The sequence below is a fragment of the Canis lupus genome, chromosome 19 (assembly GCF_003254725.2).
Source record: "Canis lupus dingo isolate Sandy chromosome 19, ASM325472v2, whole genome shotgun sequence".
Taxonomy (NCBI): domain Eukaryota; kingdom Metazoa; phylum Chordata; class Mammalia; order Carnivora; family Canidae; genus Canis; species Canis lupus.
In genome coordinates, this window is record NC_064261.1 from 2,078,778 (window position 1) to 2,093,080 (window position 14,303).

Genomic DNA, 14,303 nt, shown 5'->3' on the forward strand with positions numbered 1-14,303 from the left:
GCCTCCTCCGCGGTTCCCCGCGCGCCCCCCGCCCGCGCGCCCCCGGCTCCGGGGCAGCTCGGCTCGGCTCAGCCCGGGCTGACCCGCGCTCGCAACCCGGGAGCGCGAGGAGGAGGAGGGGGAGGAGGGGGAGGAGGAGGAGGAGGAGGACCAGGGGGAGGAGCATCGGGGGAGGGGCGGGGAGGAGCGCCGGGGGGAGGGGCAGGAGGGGGAGGGGCGGGGCGGAGGACGCGAGCCGCGGGCCGGTCGGCGGCGGGGCGCGGAGGCCGGGCGGGCGGGCGGGCGGGGGCGCGGCGCGCGACCATGGCCCGGTCGCTGGTGCAGGCGTGCCGCAGCCTGGCCCTCTCAACATGGCTGCTTTCCTTTTGTTTCGTGCATCTGCTGTGCCTGGACTTCACGGTGGCCGAGAAGGAGGAGTGGTACACCGCCTTCGTGAACATCACCTACGCCGAGCCCGCGCCCGACCCGGCGTCGGGGCCGGGGCCGGGGCCGGGGGCGGGGGCGGGGGCGGGGGCGGGGTCCGGGGCGGCGGGCGGCGGCGGCCCCGAGCTGCGCAGCGAGCGCTCCGAGTGCGGGCGCTACGGGGAGCACTCGCCCAAGCAGGACGCCCGCGGCCAGGTGGTCATGGCCAGCGCCGCGCACGACCGCCTGGCCTGCGACCCCGGCACCAGGTTCGCCGCCCCGGGCCGCGGCCGCAGCTGGATAGCCCTCATCCCCAAGGGCAACTGCACGTACCGGGACAAGATCCGCAACGCCTTCCTGCAGAACGCCTCGGCCGTGGTCATCTTCAACGTGGGCTCCGGCACCAACGACACCGTCACCATGTCCCACGCAGGTAGGCGCCCGGCGGAGCGCGGCCCACGCGGGGAGCGGAGGGGACGAGGGGCGCGCGCGGGGCCCCCCAAGTCCGCGCGGGACACGCGTCTCGGTGCCCTGGACCCGTTAGGTGCCGCTGCTCCGCGTTCCTGGGGGCGGGGGTCCCGGAGCGGAGAGGGCTGCTGGGGGGGATGGAGGAGAGAGGGGTGCTGGGGCGGATGGAGGAGAGAGGGGTGCTGGGGAGACGGAGGAGAGAGGGCTGCTTGGGGGACGGAGCGGAGAGGGGTGCTGGGGGGGATGGAGCGGAGAGGGGTGCTGGGGGGACGGAGCGGAGAGGGCTGCTGGGGGGGATGGAGGAGAGAGGGGTGCTGGGGCGGATGGAGGAGAGAGGGGTGCTGGGGGGACGGAGGAGAGAGGGCTGCTGGGGGGGACGGAGCGGAGAGGGGTGCTGGGGGGGATGGAGGAGAGAGGGGTGCTGGGGGGGATGGAGGAGAGAGGGGTGCTGGGGAGACGGAGGAGAGAGGGCTGCTTGGGGGACGGAGCGGAGAGGGGTGCTGGGGGGGATGGAGCGGAGAGGGGTGCTGGGGGGACGGAGCGGAGAGGGCTGCTGGGGGGACGGAGCGGAGAGGGGTGCTGGGGGGGATGGAGGAGAGAGGTGCTGGGGGGGATGGAGCGGAGAGGGGTGCTGGGGGGACGGAGCGGAGAGGGCTGCTGGGGGGGACGGAGCAGAGAGGGCTGCTGGGGTGGGGACGGAGCAGAGAGGGGTGCTGAGGGAGATGGAAGAGAGGGGTGCTGGGGGGGGACGGAGCTGGGAGAGCTGCTGGGGGGGATGGAGCGGAGAGAGCTGCTGGGGGTTCCGGAGCAGAGAGGGCTGCTGGGGGTCCCGGAGCAGAGAGGGCTGCTGGGGGGGACGGAGCAGAAAGGGGTGCTGAGGGGGATGGAGGAGAGAGGGGTGCTGGGGGGATGGAGGAGAGGGGATGCTGGGGGGGACAGAGCAGGGAGAGCTGCTGGGGGAGGATGGAGCGGAGAGAGCTGCTGGGGGTCCCGGAGCAGAGAGGGCTGCTGGGGGGGACCGAGCCGAGAGGGCTGCTGGGGGGACGGAGCCGAGAGGGATGCTGGGGGGACGAAGCAGAGAGGGATGCTGGGGGGACAGAGCAGAGAGGGCTGCTGGGGGGGACAGAGCAGAGAGGGCTGCTGAGGGGGGGTCCCGGAGCAGAGGGCTGCTGGGGGGTCCCGGAGCGGAGGGGGCTGCTGGGCTCAGGGGGGGTTGCGCCGACCCGTCCTGGAGGGTCCAGGAGGTGCAGTCGGGGGGCGGGGTCCGGGCTCGCGCGCGGTCCGAGCTGCTGAGCCGCGCGCACCTGCCTGGAGCCGGAGGCGGTGCACCTGCGTGTGCCGGGGTCGCGCTCCCCGCTGGCAGCCCCGGGCAGGGCGGCGCACAGGGTTACCGGCCGTGTCGCCCCCTGCCCCCCCGCCCCGCGCCCCGGGTCAGCCCGCAGCCCTGCGGGGACGAGCGGAGCCGGCTGCGGGGTGGGCGCCCTGACCGGGGGTGGTCGGAGTCCTGGGCTCCGTGTCGCTGGCGGAGGCGGGCCTGAGGGCAGGATGGCACCTACCCGCAGCCAAGAGGAGCGCGGTGCCCCTAAAGTCATGCCCACTTGGACATTGTGGGGGGAGCCTCTTGCTGATTGGGGCATCATGAAGTATGCAGAGGCCTTCTGTGTGGAGAGAATGGGGCGATTTCAGGGGAGAAAGAATAAGGGTGTTGTTGTTATTATTATTATTATTATTATTATTATTATTATTATTATTATTATTATTATTTGAATGCTTGAAGGGTGTCAGGGCTAGAGTACATTACTGCCCGAGACTCCTATTTATTCAGCCATAGGCCTCACATGCCACTGCTTCCCGGATAAGAACCAAAAAACAAAAGTGCTCCGCCGGCTTGTCAGCATAAGCAGCTACTTTTAGCAGCAGACTGGCCTCCTTGTGATGTGCCCTCCTGCCCCAGAGGGGTTCCTGGGTGGAGGTGCGGCACCCGCCAGGGGGGCAGGGGGACAAATGACAGATGCGTTTTCTAACTGGAGTTGCCTAATCAAAAGTGTCACTGTCTTTAAAAGCTAGGTTGTAATACACAGTTATGCTCCTGAAAGGGAACACCAAGCGTAGGCTGTGTTGTTGTGGGGGGGTGCGTTCTTGGGGCCAAGTTGTCCTTCTGAGAGCTGTATCACCTGTTAATGAAGGCTACAAGGCAGAGGCCTCTGCAAGGAAATTGTCAACCTTAAGAGAAACAGGCGGAGTGGGGAAAGCTCCGGGCTTTGCATGCACAGGCCAGAATAACACAGCCCCTTAATTAATGAAAAGGAGAGGCAGTTCGCGTAGAAAAGCTATGATACAGCTTTTAGGAGCGCTTGTTCTATTTTCTTGAACTTAACAGTTTTGTGCTGGAAAAGATTGTACCCCAAGGTTGAGTCATAGGAACACCCCTTAAACTTTGTTATTCGAGGATTTGGAGGACAATGGGAGAGCACTTTAGGTCATGGGAAGTATCTTTAGATAAACACTTAATATCTAAACTTTGACTTGAGGGGTCTTGAAAGAGGTTCTTTCCGTTCTGTAAATACCAAGCGGATTGTTAGCTCATTTGCAGGATCCCTTAAATGTTTCTCTGCGCATATGCATGAAATGTTAGACTTGGCTTCTCTGAACAGAAAGGGGCATCGTTTGTTCCTGTCGAAAAAGGTTCTCCGGAACTGCCAACACGTGGGGTCAATTAATGGCTTGCCTGTTCTTAAAGAAGGCAGGAGGCTGGTTTTCCATACAGATGATGCTTAAGACACAGTGGGAGTAAAGGGTTTGGTGATAGTCTGAAAGTTACAGGCTAAAAAACGTAAATGGAATTTTCTATTATTATTCTCTTCCAAAAGTGTGTTAACACTGTATCTGCTAGGGGCCATGAAGCCTCCACAGTATGTATGACATATCATAGTGACATATGGCCATGTTACGGGACGCTGCGTTCACTTTAGTCGGGGACTGCACTGATTTCTGCTGAAGTCTCATTGTAAGGAGACACATGACCGGGTGGGCTGGCAAACGCTTCACTTTACTCTTAAATATTTCTCCTGAATATTTTTTTAAAGATTTTATTTGTTCATGAGAGACAGAGAGAGAGAGAGAGAGAGAGGCAGAGACACAGGCAGAGGGAGAAGCAGGCTCCATGCAGGGAGCCCAGCCCGACGTGGGACTCGATCCCAGAACCCCGGGGTCACGGCCTAGGCTAAAGGTGGCGCTAAACCGCTGAGCCCCCTGGGCTGCCCACTCCTGATTTTTAAACACTGAGGTCCCAGCGCTGGTCCGCCTGTCTGTGTGTTACCCTCAGCTCCAGAACTTGAAGGTTCTACTTTTTCTAGTTAAATTTGAGTCCTATTTCTAGATTCATCTTAGGAAATGGTGTCCGTTTCAGATGCAAATCCTTATTCTTATTTTGTGAAGGTGGTGTGCAATACACCAGAGGATCCTTACATTTGTAAACTTTTAAATTTGGAGTCTCCAAAAAGCTAACTGACATCAACCTTTGCGTGTTTTTCTTGTTCGTTCTTAAATCTCACCTCTCCTCTAAATCCTTTTTTTTTTTGGAACTGAAACAGATAGCTTTCGGGTGAGAAGGTCAGAATTTAGCGATGCAACCCGTCCTGTAATATCTCTGCGTTTTGGGTGACGTGACCCCGATACACCCCCTGCCTTGAAATTAAGTTAAATAGAAAATGATTCCCCTTCCCTTTTCCGTATGGACTTTGTGATTCCTTTTTTCTTGAATGATTTTGGGTTTCTGCCACTTGTGCAATGATGATTTCTCATTCACAAAGACATGGATATAATAAATAAATAAATAAATAAATAGGTTCAATAAATAAATAAATAAATAACTAGGTTCGATAAATAAATAAACAGATTCAACAATAAAATAAAATAAAATAAAATAAAATAAAACAAAGACACGGATTCTCCTGGAGTTCACTAGTAGTTTTTCTTTGTAGCTAGTTTTAAAAAATCTAAAAGCTACGACTGCTTTACTGAGAGAGAATCTGTGTTTACAGCTCACACGTTTAAAGTATGCAGTTTCATGGCCTTTGCCATACTGAGAGTTGTACAACCTCACCTCTAAGCGCCCAAGGAAACCCTGTGTGCATTAGCAGTGACTACTTATCCCTCCCCAGCCCCCTAGGCCTAGGCAGTGACTAATCTGCTTTCTGCATGTTTACCTATTTTGGACATTTCATTTACAGATGGTCCCCAAGTTACGATGGTTTGACTCTATGGTGATGTCAAAGTGATATACATTAGGTAGAAACTGTACTTGGGATTTTGATTTTTTTTTTTAAATTTTTTCCTGGGCTACCAATATGCAGCTTGAGACTCCACAATGCCCGGCAGGGGCAGCCAGCTGAGGGTCCCAGCCACTCCACCAGGAAGATACACAAGCCATATGCTTACAACCATTCTGTACCCATATAATCATTCTGCATTTTTTTTCGTTGCAGGGCAGCATTCAGTAAATTACATGAGATACTCAGCGCATTACTATAAAATAGGCTTTGTGTTGATTTTGCCCAACTGTAGACTTCAGAGTTCTGAATGTGTTTAAGGAAGGCTAGTCTGAGTTATGGTGTTCATAGGTTAGGTATGTTAAGTGCATTTTCTTTTCTTTTTTTTTTAATATTTTATTTATTTATTCGTGAGAGACACACAGAGAGAGGCAGAGACCCAGGCAGAGGGAGAAGGAGACTCCATGCAGGGAGCCCTATGCGGGACTCGATCCCAGGACCCCGGGGTCACACCCTGGGCTGAGGGCAGGCGCTAAACCGCCAAGCCACCCAGGGATCCCCTAAATGCATTTTTAACTTGTGGGTTTATTGGAATGTAAGGCCATGGTAAATCGAGGACAATCTGTAGGTGAATTCATGTAATATGTGCTTGTGTGTGACTGGCTTTTTTCACTTATAAGGTTTTCAAGGTCTGTCCGTGCTACGGCATGTATCAGTACCACGTTCCTTTCTGTTGCAAATACGCTATTGTACATATATGCCATGCTTCATTTATTCCCCAATTAATGGGCCTCTAGGAAAATCCCACTTTTTTTGTTAATGAATAATGCTGTCATCATGAACGTTCACGTTTAGGCTGCAGGGAGATGCAGACTAAAGCTACAATGAAGACACCCCCCTTCAACAACCACGTCGGCCAAAGTTTGGCCAAGATCATACCCTGGGCTGAAGGCAGACGCTCAACCACTGAGCCCCCCAGGCACCTCTCTCAAATCTTTGTTTTTTTAAAAAGTGGAATTTCTGGTTCCTATTGTAACCTTTGGAGGAAGTGCTAGTCCTTGTCCAAGGCACCTACATCACTTCACACTCGCGCCAGCCCTGTACGGGGGTTCCATTTCTCCAGGTCCTCATCAAGGCTTGTTACATTTTTTTAGATTTTGTGAGAGAGCGTGAGCAGGGGAAGGGCAGAGGGAGAGAGAGCCGCAGCCTCCTCGCTGAGCAGGGAGCCGGACGCAGGACTCGATCCTAGGACCCCGGGGTCATGACCTGAGCCGAAGGCAGACGCCTAGCCCACTGAGCCACCCAGGCTGTCACTTGCTCTGGTTTTGACTTTGGCCATCCTGGCTGTGGAAGGGGGGCGTCTTCACTGTGGCTTTAGCCTGCAGCTCCCTGCCAACAGTTACTCTCACATACTCTTGATTCCTTTTTCTGGTTTTCGCTTTGTTCCTTTTCTCCTTGCCAGCTGTCGCTTGTCCTTCCTGGACTTTGAGCCCATGTACTTGTACTTGTTGTCCTACAGAAGAGAGAAAGATTAATGGAGAAAAATCTTCCAATTATGAAAGCCAAGGCCCACGGGCTGAGGTTTTCCCCGGCCCCTGTGCGGGTCGAGGGGGGCGAGGGGAGGCGCCTTTGGGGGCCTGCACCGGCCGCTGGCTGAGTTACCGTGGAGCCCAGCGCTGCAGGGGCGGGTGCGGGCCAGGGACAGCTCGGGTCCCCTGGCGGTGCAGGTGCCGCCCCTAGGCCCGGAGGTGGATGGAGCCTGCTGTCGACTGGTCGCCGTCGAAGGAGCGACACGCTTGTCTCCTTCCTTAGAAGAGGGCTCGCTGTGGCCCGCTGCGTGCACTCTGGACGGCGGCGCAGCAGGCCTCGCAGCACCTGGGCCCCGGCCGTCCAGGCGAGGGAAGCCGCGGCCCACAGGATCGGCCCAGGGCCCAGGGCCCGGCCTTGTATTTCAGGACTTGCCCGCGGCCCAAGGAGAAACCCGGAGGCCTCTTGGCGCCCCCTGCTCTGGCGGGTGCTAAGCCTTTACCCTACGGGTTGTGCTGCCTTGGGGGCCGCAAGCTCGATTCCTAGTCTACCGTTGCCTTGACCTCGAGGAAGGAACTGGCTGCTATAACGGATTCTTTTTCCGGGACTCCTCTGATTTTCGAGGACATGTGTGGCTTTGTTCTGCATCTCCCTTTAGTGGGTGCGTGGCGTGCTCTTCTTTCGCACATTGCAGTTGTGTCTCTGGGAAGGGGTGACATTGGCCACCTAATGCCTACCCCGGGTCCGGCGTGACGTAAACACCTTGTGTGTATTAGCTCACTTAGCTCTCAGGATGGCCCTCAGGTGGGTAGTAGCATTACCCCTCTTCCACGGGCCAAGGAGCTGAGCCCTAGCCTGGGGAGGTGCCCTGCGGGTGGCAGGTGACGGAGCCAGCCTTGCAGACCTCCGTGGAGCGTCGCCCAAGTCTGTGCCCGTAACTACTGTCCATAAGGATATGGACGACTTGAACTTTCTTTCAACTGTAAAAACTAGATGTGGACTGCCATGACTTAATGGACACAGGAAGTGAGCTAAAAGCTGATCCTTGGTTCAGAACGTGTCAGCAAGCCCATAGGCTGAATGCACTGCTGCCTCGCAGGCACCATTTTTTGCAGCGGGAGCGTTGGGACCTTGTGCTGAGGGCCCTCCTCCTCCAGGCGTGCCTCTCATGACCCGGCTCTAGGTCACTCACTTCTTCTACTCTGGATCTCCGTTTTCTCTCTCTAAACGGTCTGGATTAGTCGATCCCTGTGTGAGCTCCATCACTTATTCCTCGTGCATTCAAAAATCAAGATATCGCTACTAAAATTCAGGTTTTTTTGGCTTTTCTTCATGACAAAAGCTGACAGCAGGGGCAATGGGTGGCCGGAGCAGAGCAGTGGCTAGCTGTCCCTATGGGCAACGTGCTCCCTGGTTGGCCCACGTCTCCATCGCTTCTAGCCTGGCTCCTGGCCTGTGCCCCTCATGCACGCCGGTGTCTCAACCCCAAGGCCAGAGTATGTGTGGCCCCAGCTTTATGGAGTCAACAAACCAGGGTCAGTGAGGAGAAGCTCTGGAAAGCAGAGCTGTTGAGCGAAGGGAAACGTTCACAAGGATGGAACCGTGTGCGGGGAGAGGTGGCGGCCGAAGCCTTCTCTTGTGCTCAGGTTGAAACCGAGCAGGCCTGTTGTAGAATTGCTGACGGCACGGGGCTCTGCTGGGTCACGCCTCACGGGCCTTCCGAAGCCTGAGCACCCAGACTTTTTCTCATTTGGATATCTAAGAAACCTTTAAGAGCCTCAGTTTCCCCCTTAGCTTTTCTCTATGTGTCTTAAGAGAAAAATGTCATTTATGCTGTTCCTTAGTCTTCCAGGCCGAACGGTCTCACTCTCTGCACTTAGCGTTTATGCACTTATTTATTTGGCACTAAAGGGCTTCGTCACCTGTGTCTCCAATGGCAGACAGACATCCAATAGCCAGGAATTCCAGACTCTGTTATTAAAAGCCATAATTCAGTGTCAGTGTTAGATAACATTCTTGGCAGTGAAACTTAATATGGCCTGGGCCTTTCAAGAAACCGTCTACTTGTTTACTCGGTTCGGGTCATAGAAATCATATCTGGGGGATTTGGAAGGAATCCTACCGTCTACCTTCCAGTCTTCAGTAAGAAATCCATCCTCCTCTCTCCTGAGGGCTCTGTCCTTAAAACTCCCCAGGCTTCTCAAAAAGGAAGGAATTTTATGACCACGGAATCTGGAAAGATTTAGAAGGAACCTAGGACTTTTTAACTCCTTCTCCTTTTTTTTTTTTTTTTTTATAAAGGAGCAAATGTGTTTCTGATGAAACATTAATTTGTCTAGAAACCAGCCTCTATTTGTGAAAAGGAGTATAACCATTATTGTTGCATTTCTAGACATAAAACCTAGTCGATAAAGAATTTAACATATTAACAGCCCCTGGGAGCCCTCAGTTTATCCCTAGAAAGATGCTCCATCTCACAGACCCTAGAGACTCTCTTCACTTCAGGTGCGTGAAGCGATGCTGGAATTGCGTGTATTTGATCATGGAAATTGAGAGACGGTGAATTTGAGTTAAAATGGAACTCAAATTCTATTCGGATTATCTCTGCTCTTGAGGATTTTGTGGGTGATATAAAACCCGGAGGAAAAAAGCTGCCTCGTGCTGTGCGATTGTTCTTTTCAAAGCTGCAATTATGGTGGTTTTGTTCCAAGGCAACCTTGCCTATAGGTGTAACGTGACCTTTTATTTTAAACTCTGGAGGATTAACCCCTCGGCAGTTTAACCTAAAGTAAGCTAATAAGTGTGCGTGACAGATTGACATCAAACTATTAATGATTGTGTTTCTACTTCTTTTTTCTATAAGAAGGAAAAGGTTTAATTTCCTTTACTTCAAAAGCATTGGTAAGAAATTGGTTTCTGTATCTTAATTTTTTTGTCTGTCCCATAATATATAAGTGGTATTTATTTTTCATTTTTTAGATTTTTAAAAAAGATTTTTAATGTATTTATTCATGAGAGACACAGAGAGAGGCAGAGGCACAGGCAGAGGGAGAAGCAGGCTCCACGGGACTCGATCCCAGGACCCCGGGGTCACACCCTGGGCCCGAGGCAGGCGCTCAATTGCTGAGCCCCCCAGGTGTCCCTATGAGTGGTATTTAGAAACACTTTTTTAGTAGCAATAAGCATTACTTGTCATCAAAGTGAAGCTTATGCATTAGATTGTTAGCCTTTTTTATATGAAATCTGTGTTCGCACATTTAGTAATAGAGGTTAAAGATTAGAAATAATTTTGCATTAAACGTATGGCTCATTCATGTCCTTTCCAGGCAAAGATATACAATGAGTATGTATTTTTTTTTTTAATTCTTATTTGACAGACAGAGAGCATGAGAGAGAGATCACAAGCAGGAGGGAGGGGTAGAGGGAGAAGCAGACTCTCCACTGAGTAGCAGCCCCGACATGGGGGGGCTCCATCCCAGGACTCCGGGATCATGACCTGGGGCCAAAGGTAGCCGCCTAACTGGCTGAGCCACCCAGGTGCCCCAGTTGGTACATGTTTGAGGTTAAAGTCCAGGAAATATTTCATTTTTTTTAAACCAGTTCAACCTGCTGTCTTTCTATCATCGATGGCTTTTTCCATAGTCCACTAAAGCACTATTGAAAAGGCAAAGATGTGAGATTTTTTCCAAGTGTTGATCAGCACAAATGCCTTTTTTTCCTCAAATTTGTCTCTTTTCTGGTCTCCACCTTCTGCAGAAGCTATCTGTCAGGCCACTCTGTAGCTGTGAACCGACTAACCCTCCATCAGGAATGTAATTTCAAATGACCCAAAGAATCGTGGAATGGGAAAGATGTTTTCCCCTTTATTTACCAGAAAGCTGCTGGAAATGATCTTCCTCCCAGATACCCACAGGCCTGGCTGCCTGTGTCAGGTCCCTTCTCTAAAGTGACCTCACCACTAAGGCACTCCCTGGCTCCTCTCTTTAAAATAGCAGCCTCCCTCCCCCACTCGCCACCCCCAGCACTCCCCACCCCTCTCCCTGCTTCACTTACTTCTGCTCAACATGCTTTACTGTCTGTCTCCTCCCCCCGAAATATAAGAGCTTTAAGAAACGGGGCTTTAGACGTTTTTTTATTCATCGTAAAGTTCCCAGAGCCTAGAAGGGTCCCTGGTGCATGCAAGGTGCTCCGTGAATACTGTGAAGAGCTGTTCAAAAATAAATAAATAAATAAATAAATAAAATAAAAATTAAAAATTAAAAAAAAAGCTGTTCAATCACCTGGAGATTGGAAAGATGGACCACGTTAATATGTTAGTTTCTAGTGTCCTGAAAAACCATTCTATGACGCTAAAATTTTTCTTAGCTTTTTTTTTTTCTTAGCTTTTGACTTATGTCAGTGGAGTCAAGGAGATTCTAATTAGCGTCTTGCACTAAAATGTTTATTCCTCACGTAGAATGTGGCAGGAAGTTAAGTGCCTGGTTCGTGTCCTTGGTCTACAGGGAAAAAGACATGAGCAGAGGGTATTAAAAACAAGTTGTAACAAATACAGTCCTGTACGTGTGTTTATTGTCCTGCTGCTTTAGGGAAAAAATATATATATATGTATATTTTTTTAAATGAGAGACATATGCCTTACAGAAAAACTTGAAAATATTGGAACATTTAAAAAGAGGGAAGATAATAAAAACCATCTAGTACCCAACCACCCAACCCTTTTTTTTCATTATGTGGATACATATTTACTTTTACCACATTGGGAATATATTGCATATGTTTCATAGCTTTTTTTAAATTTAAGGGTACATTTTGAAATTTCTTTGTTTCCGTGGCATTTCTGCGATGACCCCACTTTCCCCCTGCATAAACCGTGCTGCTGTAGACGTCCTTATGTCCCTAAAAATGGGTGCATATCCGTGATGACTTTCTTAGACCGAGTTCTTGGATATGGGACTGGTTAGCCGGAGGTTCTTCGTGGGTAGCTGTAGAGCAGGGCTTTTGGTAACCCCCTGACGCAGCCTCGGAGGCAGGCTCACCCACTGGTACGGCTCCACTGAAGGGGGAAGAACATCTGTCAGCTGTTGGTGCTGCTGCAGGATCCTAGCAAAGCTTCTCTGGGTGACTTTGCTCCAAGCTCGACCCCTTTGGCATCTGGGACAAGCCCCAGAAAGTGGAGAAGCAGAAGAAATGAAGCCTGGGTAATAGGATCACCCAGCATTGCAATTGGGGGAGCTCCCTCGGTTCCCTGAGCTTCATCTGAGCCTCGAGCATGTTCAGTGCACCTTGAACCGTGTGTTTGGAAACGGGGTCCGGTTGTGGCTCTGCCTCACGTTGGCTTTACCGTTGGCAAGTGGCTTCACCCCTCTGGGCCTCATTTTCTCGCGTTTGAAAGTGATGAGCAGGAGGCTCCTGGAGGGGGACTCGGTTTAGAACGGCGGTGTCCATGCGGGCTGCACGGGAGAGGCACCTGGGGGGGTTAAAGACCACAGACGCCTGGGTTCTGGTGTAACCTGAGGGCTGAGGCCTGTCCAGAGGAGCCTGATGTGCAGCCAGGGTTGGCCACCAGCACCCTGCGCAAGTGCAAAGCCCTCCTCGAGTTCTTAGGTCCCGTAGTTCTTAATAATTTAAAGAAATGCTGATTTTTTTTTTCCTCCGATAAGATCCGAACTCTACATAAGAACTTTGTGGAGTTCAGGATTATAATGAGAACTGTGAGGGTGTGTGCAGTGAGCGTTGTTGCAAGATGCGAATTAGTGACTCACTAATAACCACCAGATTTTCGAGACCGGCGAGGACGCGGACAGATGGCAAACACAGCGGGGACAGGAGAGCACCCAAACCTCTGCAACAGTCTTAAAAGAACACAATACCGAGTCCGAAGGGATTAGACATCTTCACCAAGTTGGGTGAAATCTCACTGCGGGGCTGAGTGGCCATCATCTTGATTGCGGGCCTCTGGCGCCAGTATTTTTGCGGACTCCGAAGTGTCCCATTTGGCACATCACGGTTGTCAGTAGCTACTTAGGGAAGCAGCATACGGTGAGGGCGGGAGAGGGTTCTGGTCCGGGATCGGCCTGGGTCTGACCCTGAGGTCACTCGCCCAGGGAGGCCTGCACTGTGGCACCGTGGCCATGGCGACAGACAGGCCAAGTCGTCTGCTGGGTGAGAGTGACGGGAGGCCCTGGGATCTGCGGGGCCAGAGGAGCTGCCAGGGGCCCGGCGTCCCGCAGGGAGGGCGGGCAGAGGCTGGGGCAGCAGGGCCGAGGGGTGGCGGGCCACCAGGGGCGCCGGCCGTCACTGTGTCACTGTCCAGGGCAATCGGAGCACGGGCCGTGGTGTCACCACCTGCGTCCCGGCCTCTGAGCCTGCCCCGCGGCCTGGTCCCCGACAGCAGGCAGAGGAGGCTCCGGCCCCAGCTGACACCCCGCGCTCACATCCTCGGGGCCTGCACAGCCCGCCCGGAGCCGGGCCAGGGTGCTCGGTCCCCCAGGGCTGGCCCCGCGTGGCCCGCGTCCCCTCCGTCCCCTTCCCCTCCTGCCATCCTCACAGGCCGGCTCCTCGGCTGCCACTGGGACGACCTTGGGCGGCAGACCGTGGGCCGCGCTGCATCTCTCGGCTTCTGGGGTGACGGGCGGTGACTCCTGACCAGGAACGTCCGCTGGGCGTTTGCCTGTTTCCCCCTTATTTAACCAACTTTTTTTTATTTTAAGATTTTATGTATTTATTCATGAGAGACACACAGAGAGAGGCAGAGACACAGGCCGAGGGAGAAGCAGGCTCCATGCAGGGAGCCCGACGCAGGACTTGATCCCGGGACCCCGGGGTCACGGCCTGGGCTGAAGGCGGCGCTCAACCGCTGGGCCACCCGAGCTGCCCTTGTTTTGTGTGTTTTATCTGCTACTCGTTCTCTCCGCCTTTATTCCCCCTTCTGTTCCTTCATAGTGTTTACCACCATTTGAAATTGTTATATTATTTCATTGATTTACTGGACCGCTGTCACCTTCCTTAGGGAGTGTGAGCTCCACAGGGACAGGGTTCTGGGCTTAACTGCTGTACTCCTGGAGCCTGGCACATAGGGGCCTCCGGTCGGTATGTGGAAGACACAGGCCGATAAGGGAAAGGTGGGATGTACACCCCCGATCGTTGCCAGGTGCACTGCTCACTTAAGGGACAAAGTAATGGCTCTTATTACATATACAGGATTTGCCTTATGCTGAAGGTAAGCCTTAATTTGAGTGATTAAAAGCTTCACTTCTTTTTTTTTTTTTGTAAGATTTTATTTATTTACTTGAGAGAGAGGGAGCAGGAGTGGGGGTGGGGGGAGAGGGAGAAGCAGGCCCCGCTGAGCAGGGAGCTGGACCCGGAGCTCCATCCCTGGTCCCCGGAACCGTGGCCCGAGCCAAAGGCAGGTGCTTACCCAATGGAGCCCCCCAGGTGCCCCTAAAAACTTTGTTTCTTATCCTGCCCACAGCAGGGCCTGTGCTAAGGGAATCCACGCAGGGTCTGATCTGAGCTTGACCCCTGTTGAGATGCCTCCTTCCAGGGCACCCGGAACCATTCTTTCTCTATTCATTACTCTCAGCAACTGGAAAAGGCTTTTTTCTTCTGGCTTCCTCTCAGGAATGTTGGGAGGTC

General features: G+C 53.1%; 1 protein-coding gene across 2 annotated transcripts in view; it reads left to right on the forward strand.

The window, feature by feature from the left end:
* Positions 1 to 283: 283 nt before the first annotated feature.
* RNF150 (ring finger protein 150) overlaps positions 284 to 14,303 on the forward strand; it is a 241,653-nt gene continuing 227,633 nt past the window's right edge. For both annotated transcript variants that reach the window (XR_004806934.2, XM_035702071.2), the window contains exon 1: positions 284 to 835. Coding sequence is in view for 1 of the 2 variants with exons in the window: in XM_035702071.2 (XP_035557964.2) it covers positions 304 to 835 (532 nt within the window). In the remaining variant the exon portion in view is untranslated. The remainder of the gene's footprint in view (positions 836 to 14,303) is intronic.